This window comes from Coturnix japonica, chromosome 2 (genome assembly GCF_001577835.2).
Source record: "Coturnix japonica isolate 7356 chromosome 2, Coturnix japonica 2.1, whole genome shotgun sequence".
Taxonomy (NCBI): domain Eukaryota; kingdom Metazoa; phylum Chordata; class Aves; order Galliformes; family Phasianidae; genus Coturnix; species Coturnix japonica.
The window spans coordinates 50,996,706-51,012,058 of NC_029517.1; the positions used below are offsets into that span (position 1 = coordinate 50,996,706).

A 15,353-nucleotide genomic window follows, 5' to 3' on the forward strand; every position below is an offset into this window, starting at 1 on the left:
TTGTACAATAAGTAGATGTTTAAAATTGGAGTTTTAACTCTGGCTTTTGAAAGGCAAAGATGTGCCCTTTGGGATCATGTTAAATCAGAAGAATTTCTTGCTACCTACAGTAGCAGTTATTTTTCTACAGTGAATTTAGTGAGAGTTTGTATTGTGAAGTAGACATGTTCTTTTAGATGAAGACTACGACCAATCAAGTTCAAGTGGGATCTGAAATCACTCTACTCAGAATGCTGTAAATGTGTGCAACATTTTGGAGAATGAATGGATTAGCTTGAAAACTTTACTCAAACTAGCATGGTCTTTAGTCACAAGTTTTAATAGGCATAACTTACTAGCCGCAAGGGTTTCTATCCTGATAGGCTTCAATATACACAGGCCTCTTTAACAGCAGATATTTTCCTATCCGAAAAGTGTTTGAAAGGGATTCCAATGTCTACAATGGAATTTGTCTTAAACCTCTTCCCTGGCATTTTTTTTCCCCTGCAGTTCAGCTTATTGTCTTTGAAGACTTTACATGATCCACAGGAAGCTTTACCCGTAGGTCCCAGGCACTAGCTGTAGAAGCAGGTAGTGCCAGTGCAAGAACTGTCAATCAGTGGCAGCCTTCTAGACAAATTCTCTGCTGTTAGATCTTCTTAATGTTTTCTTGTTCAAAAAAGCATTTGAGTGATTAACAGTTCTATTTTTACACTGCATAATTAACTGGAGAAATTCCAGGTAGTTCAGAGACTAATTAAGCTCCTTATAAAGATCCGTGTTCTTTTCAGTATTATTAGTGTTTTTCCTTGGTAATCATTCTGCTTTGCTGACAAAGCAACTTGAAATTTCTTTTGGGAGAATGGAACAGTTCATGAACCAGCACTCTCTATTGGAGTGAGTAGAAAAACAATATTGGTGTACATGTCCAGGGGAATGGAAGGGGAAAAAAAAAAATAGTGACTTTCCATTAGGAGGACAGTTTTCTTGTTGTAATTTTCAAATGGGGAGAGTTCTGTTCAGTTTCTTGGGTTGATGGTGGCCACTTTGAGAAGTTACCGATGGAAAAGAGAAGAAACTGAGGACATTCAAATGAATGATATCTGATTGCTGACATGGTCATTAAGAATTTCATAGCAGCATTTACTAGTTGCTTCTGAAGGAAGAAGACAAATAGGAAAAAGAAACTTCAGTGCTAGTGCTAAAATGAGATAATCTAAACTTTTATGCTTCACTTGCTAAAATATTTTGCTTCAGAGTTTGCTCTTACCCAGAACAATTGTGAGAGGTGTTGCTTTGCCCCAATGGCAATTCTGATGCTGTTAGTGTCTAGTAGATCCTCAGAATTAAGTGGCATTGGAAATGAGGTTTTCCAACTGTCTGCTTCCAAAGTACTTTTTGAGTTGAAGAAAAGGCTGGTTGAAACTCTAAAGAGCAGTTTCTAAGCACAGGTTTTCATCATAAGTAATAATTAAAAAAATAAGAAGTGAAGAAAATGTGGAAGTATTACCTGATCAGTTTGTTTAACATAACTCTGTCTTCCAATGTCGCTGTAATCAGATCACTCCTCCCTATCTCAGATTAGTTTATATACTTGCATGTGCATTTCATCTACCTGCTTTTTCACAATGACAACATTGATGTGAACTCATTGTTTGGAGAGTGCTCTGGGCCTGTATGCTGAAATAATTCTTTTTCCAAGTGAAAGCTGAGAAATCTCAGTAAGAAATCTAAGTTCTAAAATAGCATTCAGTCAGAAAATTTATCTCCTGTGATACTTAAAAGTATTCAGATAAAAGAACAATGGCCATCTCGTGAAGTTGCAGTATGAGTTCCATCTTCTCATTGCTTGTTTCATCTCACACCTGTTCCCTCATGACTTTGAGTCTTCTGATTCTCTAGTGTTAGAAGGCAAGAAATGCTGGAACTTCTGTTTGTGCTCTTTCTGGACTCCATACAAGTTGTTTTCTGTCGCAAAGATGTGTTTTCTTTAATTGGACAAGAAATGAGATTTGGGTTGTAAATGCATAAATACAAACTTGTCATTATGCTGTCTAGTTCACTTCAGCTAGCAGGTCCAAACAAAGGGCTCAGAAGGGAGGAGAAGGATCTCTTGATATTTGTAGCACTTTAGGCCTTGTTTTTTCCCAGATTTAAACAACTTGAATAAGAGCTTTTGCTACAGTGCATCTTAAAGATAGGCCATCTTAACAGATTAAGAGTATGACCAGGTAGCTGATATAAATGTTATATGATCCTGTTAGCTTAGAAGTAATGAGGCTAATAAACCACTGCCTGATACTTGGATTATTCATAGTGTTTTAAAGATAAAATATTGGTTAGGCTGTTGTCTGTGAAACAGTGATTTTATTTATTTATTTTATTTTTTTGTGAATAGGAAGTTAAATGTTACCCGCACACAGAATGGATTTTAGTGTTTTTCCAGATGTTGTGCTCAGGAAGCGGGGAAAGTGGACATTGATCTTCAAAAACAGGCACTGTGGTTTTTGTTATGGGTCTGAAACAAAGAATTTGGAAATAGGTGAAAAATTGAAAACAAACAACAACCCCAAAACTTGAAGATTTTGAGGATGTGTTGTAAGGTATTGATGGGGATGCCTAAAGTGCTAAATGGTAGAGTAAAATTCTGTAAAATACTGCACTAAAACTTTACATGTAATAAGTGTGAAATATGAGCTTCAGTTACGACATTTCCTATCAGCTGCAGAATGGGTTCAGTTGTGATCATTAATCCTGCAGTGATAATAATGTAGTAATAATAGGTTTTTCTAAGATGGCTTTAGCTTTGTGGGACCTTATTTACATCTCGAATGCTATATGTATGAGCGGATTTCTTTTAAATTTAACAGTATTCATATTTCATTTTTCATAGTTCTCCTTTTTTCTTCTCATTTTAGAGAAGCTAACAGAGGTTCAGAAACTGTTCAGGTTGTAGCTCTGTTACTTATGTAGCTTGTGTTATTTTTGATGTTGAGGTGATTTATTTTTGGCTTATTTGAATGCTGTCTTTGTCAGCAGTTTTGTATTGTAAAATTGCTTGTATTTGTCACAGAATCATATAGTTGTCTGGGTTGGAAGAGACCTTTAAGATCACCTAATTCCAGCCCCTCTGCTATAGGCAGGGATACTTCCGTCTAGACCAGGTTGCTCAAAACCCCATCCAGCCTGGCCTTGAATGCTTCCAGGGAGGGGGGTGTCCACAACCCCTCTGGGCCACCTATTCCACTGACTCTACTCTCACAGTAAATAATTTCTTCCTGACACCTAGTTTAAATCTACCTTCTTCAAATTTAAAGCCATTTTCTCATTCTGTCATTACATTCCCTGACAAAAGGTCCCTCCCCAGCTATCCTATAAGCACTCATCAGGTACTGGAAGGCTGCTGTAAGGTCCCTCCAGAGCCTTCTCTTGGCTGAAGAAAGAGCCCCAACTTTCTCAACCTGTCCTCATAGGAGAGATGAGATGTTCCAGCACTTCTGATCATCTTTGTGGCCCTCCTATGGACTTGTTCCAACAGCTCCATGCCCTTCTTGTTGGGGGCTCCAGACCTGGATGTAGTACTCCAGGTGGGGTCTCACAAGAGCAGAGAAAAGGGGCAGAATCACCTCCCTTGACCTACTGGTTATGTTCCTCTTGATGTAACTCAAGATATGGCTGGCTTACTGGGCTGCAAGCTCACATTGCCAGCTTGTGTTGAGTCTTCCATCAACTGACAGCCCCAAACCCTACTCTTCAGGGCTTCTCTCAAGCTGTTCTCCATCCAACCTGTATCTGTGTATGGGTTTGCCTTGACTCAGGTGCAGAAACTTGCACTTGGCCTCGTTGAACATCGTAAGGTTGTCATGGTCCCACCTCTCAAGCCTATCCAGGTCCCTCTGGTGTGTCAACTGCACCACTCAGTTTGGTGTAATCTGCAAACTTGCTTGATTAATCTGCAAACTTCTTGACTCAATCCCACTGTCCTTTTTACCTATAAAGATGTTAAATAACGCTGGTCCCAGTACTGATCACTGAGGAATGCCATTCATCACCAGTCTCCACTTCGACATTGAGCTGCTGACTACAACTCTTAGTGCAGCCATGAAACCAATTCCTTATCCTGGGAGTGGGTCCATCCATCAAATTCATTTTCACCAATTTTCACCAGGCTGTATGTCTGACCTGGGAGTTTAGAAATTGAATATTGAAGTGTGATTAGGTCACTGTAGGACATTCTTTACAGGAAAAAAAAAAAGTTATTAAAGATTCTCCCAAAGAAAGTGTCACATCACACTTGCGATCGTTATTTTTGCCTTGGTCTGGATGTGTGGTGTGTAAAAGGCAAATAAGATGTATCAGATTAGGCCCAACTCCTTCCAAAGCCATGGCTACTTTACTGTTGTATTAGGCGAAATCGGACCCTCGGGATGTAACGTGATAGGCCCTCCCCTGCTGGGTCATGCATATGTATAAAAGATAAGGATGAAACTGGATACCTATATAAGGGACCCTCACATTCCAATAAATGCCATTTTACCGCTCACCATAGTGGTGTAACAAACAGCTGTGACTTGGTCGGGGCTGTCGATACACATTCACAAAGGGACTTGACTTTCCAGGTTACCAGATCGAGGTAACACTTTACCTATAGAGTTAAGTGAAATTCTAAGTAGAGCAGACTTATCCTTTGCATTAGCTCATGTAGTGTCATGTAGTGATGTCCCTACATTCCTTAATAATGATGTTTCTGGAAGTCTTATTGGATGTTTCACTTGGTCATATTCTTTCCGAGAATCTTTTAGAGACTTCCCTGCTACAATTAGTGTTTAATGTGGACGGTCTGTTTTTATAATGGTGATGCATGGTGAGCATATTTAATACTCAAATTGAAGGTTTTTAAGGATGCTTTTAAATCTACGCCATTTCATTTGCAGGACATTTACTTCAGAAAACAAGCTGTTAGTGCCTTTGGACTTGTGCAGCTAAAATCAGACAAGCATGGAAAGATCAGTTGCTTCAAGCAGTGTTCTGTGGGAATGACTTGTATGTTGAGGAAATACCACTGATAATACGTACTTTGCTTCAGTTGTTTGTATGCCTAAACTGAGTGCGTGTCTTGTGTCTTTTAGCAGCACACTGGAATGAAGTTTTCCATGAAAGGAACTCATAACCAAGGCAACAGCTACAGTCCTGTCAACAGTGGAGGCATGAGGCAACCAGTTGGTAACAGAGGACACCACCAGTACAATCGTAATATATGGAGAAGAAAAAAACACAGAGACAGTTTACCTATTAGTCTGAGCAGATAATGGCAGATGCCAAAATGACCTTCCCTGTTCAGACAAACTGAGCGAGTGCCACTCGACTTAGGGGATGGAGACCAGCGTCCAGCACATCGTTTTATTGGTGTTGCCAAATATCTGCAGCTGACTTCTTTGCATGTTTCTTTGTGTGGTGGTTCAGTCCATCTTCAAGAAGTAGTTGTGCTTATCTGTGAAGCCTTATTAAATGTGGAAGTTTGTTTTTCTGCCTTCCCACAATGGTTCATACAGTGCCGAAGCAGCTCTGACAGTGGAACTGCAAGGACATCTACAAATGCTGTGGCTTTTTTTGCTGTGGCTACATCTGTTCCTATGTGGGTTCTGTTTTCTTTTATTTTGGAAGTGAAGGAAACTTCAGCCCCTTCAATTTTTTTTTCTTTTTCTTTTTTTTTCTTTGCAGCAAATCAAGTTGGGAATTCATAAAAATAAATTTGCTGCATTCCTGTTAGTTTCAAAGTTCAGAATTTTTTGCTCTGTAAATATTGGAGATATAATTTGTGCAATAACTTGGAATTTTAATTTAATTTCATATTGTCACATAAGTTATATTTAAGGGGAAGAGGTTTTTTAATTTACAGATCCTTTCCCAGGTTGCATTATCTAAGTTGGGTTCATAGTTTTGGCAGGTTGTCTGAGCAGTGTTACAAACACGACATTTGGTAACATTTGAGGCTTCTTGATTCACAGTGAAAGATTTGGCTTACGGTTTTAAGAAGGTATTAAGCTCCAAAGCATTTCAACCCTGTGGTTTTTTTGTTGTTGTTGTTTTAGTTCATTGTCTGGCCTCTATCAGTTGTCTTGCTCTGACCAATGAGTTTTAATTTTATTCCTTTTAATAGACAACGAATCCAGCGTTCTTAGTACCAGAAGTCAAACTTTTGAGGGAGGGGGGGAAGGTTGGTTCAAGTTCCGGTATGAAATTAAAATCGGTGAACTACATGCTTTGACGCATTTTAGTAATGTAACCTGTTAATGTTTGGGTTCAAACAACGTTATTAAATGGAGGTACCCGGCTTAAGGAATGTGGAGAAAGGAAATATGTTGATTCCATTAAGGAATCTGTATAGCAGTATGCATTAGTTCTGTTAAGAGCAAATATATAAAAAGTACTTCAGCTGCTCTAAGCATTATGAGAAGTATCTTTTAATGTATTGCAGGAGAGCACAGCCCAGTGTTGTACGCAGTATGAGTGGCTGGCACTTAATTTACAGATGCATACAGGTATACTATGCAAGTGTGTATTGCCATGACAAACACTGTCTTTAACTTTTTGAACAATGTACATCCTGCCTAACCCTGAGTTTTTAAAGCACCACAGTTGTCCTGGGAGTAGGTCACGTCTCATGCCCTCTGACTTCCTGTTTTTTTAGTGAGAGTTCTTAAGCTATACAGAAAACTACAGATCAGTTATATAAATCCACTAGCAGAGAAAGCTGAAGAATCCTGTTAACAGGACATCTATACTGTATACAGATAGAGAAGGTTTTGAAACTGATATCCGAGTGTTAAAATGAGGTGTCAAGCATGAAGCTTTTTAATATGCTGTATGCCTTTGAAGCAGAAGTAGTTCATGTTATTACTGAATCTGTCAAACAGGTCTTTGAGGGGAGAGAGGGCAACATTCCAAAGTAGAGTAGTGCATATCTGTTTGCAAAAAGTTTGTCTTAATGCTCCAGGTTCGTCACAATTTTAAACAAAAAGAAATTGTGAGCTGATTCATAAATAATATCTAAGGGCTGTTACAGGAGCCTGTACTGCTTAGTCTTCACACACTAGCAATATTGAGCATAACTACATTAAAGAGCCTTTGAAGGCTTTAGTTGGTGTCTTATTCTAGCGTCCATTTTAAAGTGAAATTCATTTAAAAGTGGTATCATGTAACACTTCAGTCATGGTGAACCAAATAAATTGGCCTGGCTATCACTGTGGTTATGTGCTACAGGTTTAAAACAAACAAAATCATGTTTAAATTTTTTGTGTGGACAACTATGTGGAAGCTAAAATTGACATATTTTTATGTAAAGTTTTCTATTCTTTGATTTTTAATAAACTTTGGAGACCAGTCACTCTTATGTACATTTTTATGGGGAGTGTAATGGAGTAATATTTGACCTTATTTGACCCTATCTCATTGTTTGACAGGTAATTTGGATAACAATCTCAGTATCTGTGCCAGTCATCTTCAGAATGAACTTGGAAGTTGAATGGGTGCCATCTGCATACTGTTCTTTGTATTTATGAAGAGAGTAACCAGTTCGTAGTTGTGGTTTTGGTCCCTTGATCATGAGAGTGCAAAGGAGAGAGAAGTAGTTTCTTAAATAGATTAACAGATCCCCTGAGAATATCTTAATTTTTCCATAAAATTTTTGAATTCCTCCCTGTAATTTCAACCTGCTTTCAAAATGTATCCATTTTAACATCCTTTAAATACTGGGTGTTTTTTTGTTTGTAAGATCATAGAATCACAAGGTTGGAAAGGACCTACAAGATCATCTAGTCCAACTGTGGTCATACAAATCATGATTGGAGGGGATTGTTTTTTTCTTCAGGGATTACCTGCTGTCAATTCTTCACTGTGCAGCAGGTCGTTTACTGCTCAAGTAGCTTATGAGAGTTGAACAGTGAGTTGGTTTACTGCCTCACTAAAAACCATGTTCCAAACAAATACTTCACTTGCCACTTTTTAAACATAAAACAAGCGCACATTATGGGACTTTCTGTGTGAGGCTGACAGCTGTGTTGAATCTGAATGCCTGTGAGCTTTGTCAGGGCAACCACTTCCTGCCAGTAAAAGCTTTTGTAAAAAAAACTTTTGTAATCATCAACTTGGGAATCTCCTTCTGAGAAAATCCTTTGTAAGAAGATAACCTTCTTCCTGCTTCTCCTTTGCAGAGAGGAAAAGCTGAATGTTCTGAACTACCTTCACTCCTCTGTACTGCTGCATGTAGCTAATTTTGGTGCCAAGATGAGTAGGTGAAACTCGTGGACAAGCAAGTCTTGGTATGTGATAAAAGATGGCTGTCCTTTCTCATAATCACATAAGAGATCATCCAGATATCTCTGTTTCCTTGGGAAATTTCTTTGGACACCAATGAACAAACTATAAGGCTGATCTGTTGTTGCATGTGCAGTTTTATGTGGCTGAACAGAGTTGCAGTTTTCAACTGCATGATTTGTTCTGACATTCCTGTGGGGACTTGGGAAGGAGAGCAGGAGAATCCCAACACATCTGTTTATTTGCTTTACAAAAAAAATCCACTGCTGCTGATGAAGAGCAAGTTCATGCAATGATTTCCTAATTAGGTCCTGTTTCAATACTTGAACAAGTTGACTTACCCTGTTGTCCCCACTTCCCTGTTAAAGAAGAGTTGCTGAGGAATGCCAGGTTGAATGGTTGTGGAAGTTAGAAATCATGAGCAGTCAAGTGCTGAATGCAGATGCTCCATGGACAAGGATAAGGCCTGGATAAGGCTCCAAGCAACCTAATGTGACTTAAAAGTAAGCCCTGATGGATCAGGAGGCTGGGGCACCTTAAACAGAGTTTCTCCTAATCAGAATTCGTCTTATTATTACGAAGAAGGATAACTCTTTTTTTGATGCAACTTCATCTCTATTAGGTTTATGAAATTTTAATAGAGGCAGAATTCAGACAAGAATGGGGTTGTTTGTCCTGCCCTTCACAAAATGCCTCTGGAAATTTTAGGGCCGATAGGTTAAAACAGGTAAGTATGTATTGTGTTCTGGAATTGGTAATCCTGAGAAATGCAGAGTTTCCAATCACAGACATTGATCAAGGAGTAAACGTTCATGACTGAACTGTTTTTTTTTTGTTGATACTTTGCTGCTTCAGATCTGTCAGTTTGCATATGAAATGTTAACGCAATGCACAAGTGTGAAATAAGCGGTTTGCCTCATTTCCAGTGCATCTTGCATAGGTTAATTACAATAGGTTAAGCCTGGAAACTTTAAAGAATGAGAAGCTGCTTGTTTCTCTTAATCGATGCAGGAGTTGCATAATTAGTTACAGTAATGCTGCTGCATGCTTGAAGGATGGTGAAAGAGCATGATGAAAGGGCCCTTTAAAGATGAGTCATGGAAGCTGTGCTTACTCCGTGTTTTACCTGAATAATTCTACATCATGTCTGTCTACGTCAGATCTGTCCTTTGTTCTGTAGCACGGGAATGAGAAGAATTTTTGTCAAGAGTGTGTATATATAGAAAATGAAATTGCAACAAGAAAAAGGAAGCAAAATCTGAAGAGCTCAGTCATCTTAGCTTGAAATAACAGTTCCATATGGGAATTATTACAAGGCAAGCTGCACACAAAGCCGCCACCAAGAGAAATCCGTAGCATTAGTATGATCTATGGGGGAGAACTCTAGTGTGCCTGAGATACGAGTATTGCTAAGCCATTAACTGGATGACTTGCCTCATACAGTATTTCATCTTTATAACTGGTTCTATGGGAAAGCAGGATAGGATTAGTTAGGACCTGCATCAGAATTTAACGTTTATTTATCTAATTCTTTGTAACACCTAACAACGTTGCTATTAAAAATAGGTTGCTCAGTAAAACATGATCCTGTATCATACAGTGAATGAGCCAGTGTGTTGCCTGCTGCTTCACCAGAAGGAATCAATAGATGGCGCTGAGTACGAACTTTTGGATGTGGTTGGTGCAGTCAGCTGCAGATTAATTGTGGAACCAAATTATTTCAACTGGTTGCTAATGATCGTAATGGAAGAATTGCCGTGTACTGATGTGACAAATTTGTGAAGTATGGCCGATATACAGCGTTAGGTTTTTCTGTAAAATTTATGGCTTTTGTTAGAAATAATAGAGGAGAAACAGCTGGAAAATATTAGTTGATGGTATGACAGAATTCACCAGTCCAACTCGTAGATAAGATGAATGTGAACCGAAGGCACATCAGACAAACTGTTTCCAGTATAATTGGCAACTGAGGCCTGCAGTTTTACTGGTTAAATGTTTTGTTTCTCTATTCAGTTCTCTTGTTTCTCTATTCAGTTATGGCAGCAGCTACAGATGCAAACAGATATATCAAATCTGCTGACACATGAAGATCTGCTTCCAGAAATTCATCAAAGCTCAGCTGGGCATTTGTATGATATCATGTCAAAATGATGTGAAGTACAAGGGATGACAGGTACAGTCACCCAGCGCTTTGCATCTGTTTGCGTGATTCTTGTATTGATGAACTTTTGATCTCTGGCTTTGATGCAGGAGTGACTTAACCTCCTGGGGATGCCGAGCATGCTAGCTGGCTGTCATTTCAGATCTGTAGATAACAAGAACATGATCTGACTTGGATGTCCTGGGTGGCATGGAAATGACTGATAGCCAGCCTTTCTTTTCCAGTTTTGGTGGAGAAATGCATATTGTTTCCTGCCAGGTGCTTTTTTTATATGTTTGGAAGAAAAATGCGTGCAACATCTCAGGCCCCTCTAATACCCCTAAGCCTGTCAGAAAGTAAAATACAGTGTGGCTTTTATGGCACGCTTTGGCCTAGCCTGGCATCCAAGACCTAACTTTGTCCTTGATGTCTTTTGGTTTCCATTTCTGTTCACTAATCAAGTGGTACAGGACGATCTAAACTTCAATGCTGCTCCTCATGGTATGGTTCCTGATTGACTGTGATATCTTGAAATAGTAAATTCTTTGCTGGCAGGAAAGGTACTTGCAGGAAGAGATCTGCTACACAACTCTGGTTTCTAAATAGGAAATGTTTTTCCCTGGCCCCTCTCGAGCTCCCTCTTTGATGTCCTTCCCTGTACAGTCAAGTCATGCTGACCTGAGAGAGTTCTCTGCTCTTCTAGTTTGTTTTTGATAACAGATCATGGACTGTCCAGGCCAGGCCCATCCAACCCAGGCCTCTGGCCTAGGGCAGCTATTAATCTTGCAGAGAGGCCTGGCCTAGCCTCAGGCACGCACCCATCACTCAGCAACAACTAAACCATGATTTAGACTGTTCCAAAGAGGAGAGAGATTTCTGTTAATTCTAACTATTACTTGCTCTACAATGTTTGTAATGGTAATGTTCTCAGATTTATGTAGGAGGCAGCTTTCTTTCTTTCCTTTATATACTGCCCTGCAGCTCTAAATTCAATGCTTAGAGATCTCTCCTGTGTGTGCCCTTAGGCTATAACATACTCTTGTGGTTTTCTGCATCTTCTGGAAAGAGTCAGGATTTGGGTCTGACTCCGTTGTTCCTTTAGCCTTGTCAGTTTCCTACTACCGATCCTTTCAAATATCTGATGTAGTTTTCTCTGAAGGGCATTTTAGATTAGGATTTTTTCTTAGATCAGATGTTTCCAGAAGATTTTTTGAAGTTTGCTTAGATCTAGCAGCTCTAATGTTTTAGTGTTTGTAGAACTCTGTCTCATCTCAACCCTGTATTGCTGAGCAGTGCTAAGACTGCTGTTTTCTGTAGGACTCAGAAATGCCCATTCAGATACTGAAGTGCAGGATGCCACTTGAAGTATCTGATGGTAAAAGCAATCATGTAACCAAATATCCAGGAAAGGAAAGGCTATTAAATACTTCTCCCAATGATTCATTTGCTTGTTCATCTCACAACTATATTCTTTCTGCTGTTGCTCTTCTAAAGGATCTAAACACCTTTCTGGCTTGTGTGAACATCATGGGGAGAGGACCATGGAGGAGAGGGTTGGGAAGCAACTGAGGCTGTGAGGACTGTAATCTTTGTAGGCACAAATCCTATTTAAATCACCAAAACAAAATGCACAATGTATTGTGATTCAATTTAAGACCCTTCTAAAGCAGCATTTAGAAGAGCTCGTAAGGATTTCTCCAAGGATGTTTTATGGAAAGGATTGCAATGAATGTGAATTGACTTCCATCCTCCCTCCCCACCCCCCCCAGGAACTGCTTAAGTAGTTTGCTGCAGTAGCTACTTCACAATGTGCTTGTTCTTATTTCCTTTCAGCTAATTGTTAAATGCAAGAGGAAGGACTGTTTTCATGTGTGTTTTGCAGAGCTTTTGAGAAATTATAAGTGGAAGTCCCCACAGAGTGCTGGAATTATTGCGTGTTGCTCATCCAGCAACGAGGCTTCGAGCTGACTCAAGTGTGGGATTATTTTTAGTTATATAACCTCCTTACTGAACTCGACAAGATTTCCTGCTGTTATTGAGGTAAACGCAGTTTGCTAAATTCAATTTGCTCCGGCTGCAGAGAGGGTGCGCTCTTGCGCCGTTCTTGGGGCCCACCGCTAAACAAGCTTTTAGCCGTTGCCAGCTTAGAGCGGGAACCCTTCCTGAGGCACAGAGTAGCTTTAAACAGAATCCATACGATGAAATCAAATTGTACTTGAAACGTTTTATTTGTAACAAGTAATGGCTCACAAAATCACAGAGATCAAGTCAAGATCCTTGCTAAAGCAGGTACAAAAGGTCACACAGGCATCCAGACAGGTCTTGTATCTCTCTACAGAAAAAGACTCCACAGCCTCTCTGGGCAACCGGTTCCAGTGCTCCATCACCTTTACCATAAAGCTCTTTTGCAAGTTTGTGTGGAACCTCCTATATTCAAGTTTTAAGCTGTTACTCCTTGACCAATTATTACACACCACCAAGAAGAGCGTGGCCTCATGTATTTGCATCCCTTCAGACATTTATAAACATATTCCTATGCCTCCAGGCTAAACAGACCCACCTCTCCCAACCTTTTCCCATGAGGAAGATGTTCCAGGTGCTCTGTCTTCTTTATGGCCCTCTGCTGGACTCCTCCTAGGAGATCCCTGTCTTTTTAAAACTGGGGAGTCCAGAATGGGACACAGTATTCCAGATGTGGCCTCACCAGGACAGAGTAGAGGAGGAGGATCATTTCCCTTGACCTGCTGGCCATGTTCTTTTTAATGCACCCCAGGACAAGGGTGGTGGACAAGGTGATGGTTTCTCTCTGAAAATAGTGCATGGGAAATAAAACGTCTGATTTGCAGAGTTCTGTTACGCTGCTAATACGTTTCATCCTTGCAGATGATAAAATGTTGTTTCCTTCTTTGGGATATCTAAGTCCCCTAACTACGTAAATCCAGCTCAGGTGCACTATTCCTAATTGTTTTAGCATGCAGAGCAGCTTTTGTCTAGCTTCCCAAGAGTTGCCATCATCTTCTATTTCACTTCTTCATGTTTAAGGCATCAGTTGAAAATAGAATATACTCAGCATGGAAGCAAAAGCTGGTCTTGGAAATAGCTCCAGGCACCATGCAGATTTGGGGATTCTCTGCTTTCTATAAACAGGTATTAATGTTTCTTCTGTTATGCAGCTTTGGGCTCAGTGTTCAGCTTGCTGTTGAAGTTGTTTTCTAAAGATTAGAGAGAAATCTGTATCAGTAATGTAACATCAGCAGTCATCATGACAAATGAGTTTGTGTTCATTAAATGTTTATGGGCCTTCTATCTAAATAGATCCTACATTCAATTAAGGAGCTTCCAAACATAACTATACTGTTCATCAGGTTTTCTTTTCCTATTCTAAGATCAGTTATTCCAAATTTTCTTCCCCACCCCAAACTTTTCTTGGTCATTTTTTTCATGTCTTCTTTCCTGTGCCTGGAAGCTACTGGAGATAATACTACTTTTCATACAGGTACTTTTCATCTTGTACCTGTAGCTGGGCTGCTACCTCCAACTTGGACTAACAGTGAGAGCATGTAGAGCTTTTAATGTCTTCTGTTTATAATGAAACTACAAGTCTGTAGTTCTATTAATTCTTCATCTTTCCCTTCAGTACACTGTTGTGATTCACTGTCTTCCATCAAGCTGCTAATATTCAGCTAACACAGACATCTTTGTGATATTTGTCTCTTTCAGGCTTTATTAGAGCTGATGAAGAGTCAAATCTTGTAATAGAAGACATATAAACAGACAACTGAAAGAAGGAATTGCCTAAGATTCACTTTGTTGGGAAATCCAGGTAAAAATATAGTCAGACCCACTCATCAGTCTTACATCCCACTGAATTGTGGTTTGTTAAGCGTGACATATATCAAGATTTGGAAGCACAGAATGTTTTGATTAAATTTATCTCCTTTGTTGCTGAAGGTACATTCTGCGTATTCTTGAAACATAAATCTTGCTGCTAATTAAGTTGTTCACTCTTTGAGAAGGCAGCCTTAAAAAAATATAGCTCACCAAAGGGACTCCCAGAAAGTAAAAGTGCCCATGCACAGAACTGTAATTTACCCAGAATAACTACTGTCTATCCATTTGGAGGCAACAACTGAAGCTATTTTCACATTGTTTTTATTCTTCTCAGTTTGCAGAAGTTACTTCTGTTCTCAAACTGTAAAAGTTATCACTGAAAAAGTCATATCAATGATTTGGAGTGAACTGAATAATGCAGAATAAAATTGTTCAAGTCAAACTCTTTGCTTCATTTCAAACTTTTAAGTAGAGGATGATTAGATCTATTCGTCATAACTATGCAGGAGCAATATGCTCAAAGGGTTAGTGCAAAATGTAGGTCTTCTTATATAATGAGTTTGAATTTCATATCTGAAGAAAAACCCAATAGAAGCATCCTGTTTCATGATAAGCAAAACGAATGAATTTGTCTCTCTTCTGGTTTTACTGTTTCTATCCCCTACCCTTGATCTCAGCTCCTTGTGCATCTCCTCTGGTATGACCACATACAACCACATCACAGCAGTTGCTGGCTATCAAGGTAAAGCCAGGTTCTTCCCAGTAGATACAACTCGAGATGTGAGAGGTTCTGGCTTGATGTAAGGAGAAGCTGTTAGCCACTGGGACAGCTGAACAATAAGAACAGGGTGCCCAAACAGGCTGTATTGTTTCTATCATTAGAAATTCTCAAGGTCAGGACAGATATATCCTGAAGTAATGTGGTTTTACCTCCTAGCTGACGCTACTCTGAGCTGGAGATTGCGTTAGATGACCTTCTGATTTCCCTTCCAGTTCCAGCTCTCCTATGATTCTGCTTTTCTATCAAATTTGTCTGACCTCATGAGATAAGTTCATGAAATACTACAAAGGGAATTGCATATTGAAT

The 15,353-nt window shown here is 39.4% G+C and overlaps 1 protein-coding gene across 6 annotated transcripts in view; it reads left to right on the plus strand.

The window, feature by feature from the left end:
* The window catches only part of TENT4A (terminal nucleotidyltransferase 4A), a 52,756-nt gene extending 45,390 nt beyond the window's left edge, over positions 1-7,366 (plus strand). For 2 of the 6 annotated variants that reach the window (XM_015854370.2, XM_015854365.2), the window contains 2 exons: positions 4,914-5,022; positions 5,109-5,268. In XM_015854370.2, the coding sequence (XP_015709856.1) occupies positions 4,914-5,022; positions 5,109-5,149 (150 nt within the window). In that variant the 3' untranslated portion in view covers positions 5,150-5,268. Of the gene's footprint in view, positions 1-4,913; positions 5,023-5,108 lie in introns of all 6 variants that reach the window. The other 4 variants (XM_015854369.2, XM_015854364.2, XM_015854368.2 and 1 more) reach the window with 2 other exon arrangements.
* Positions 7,367-15,353: the final 7,987 nt, after the last annotated feature.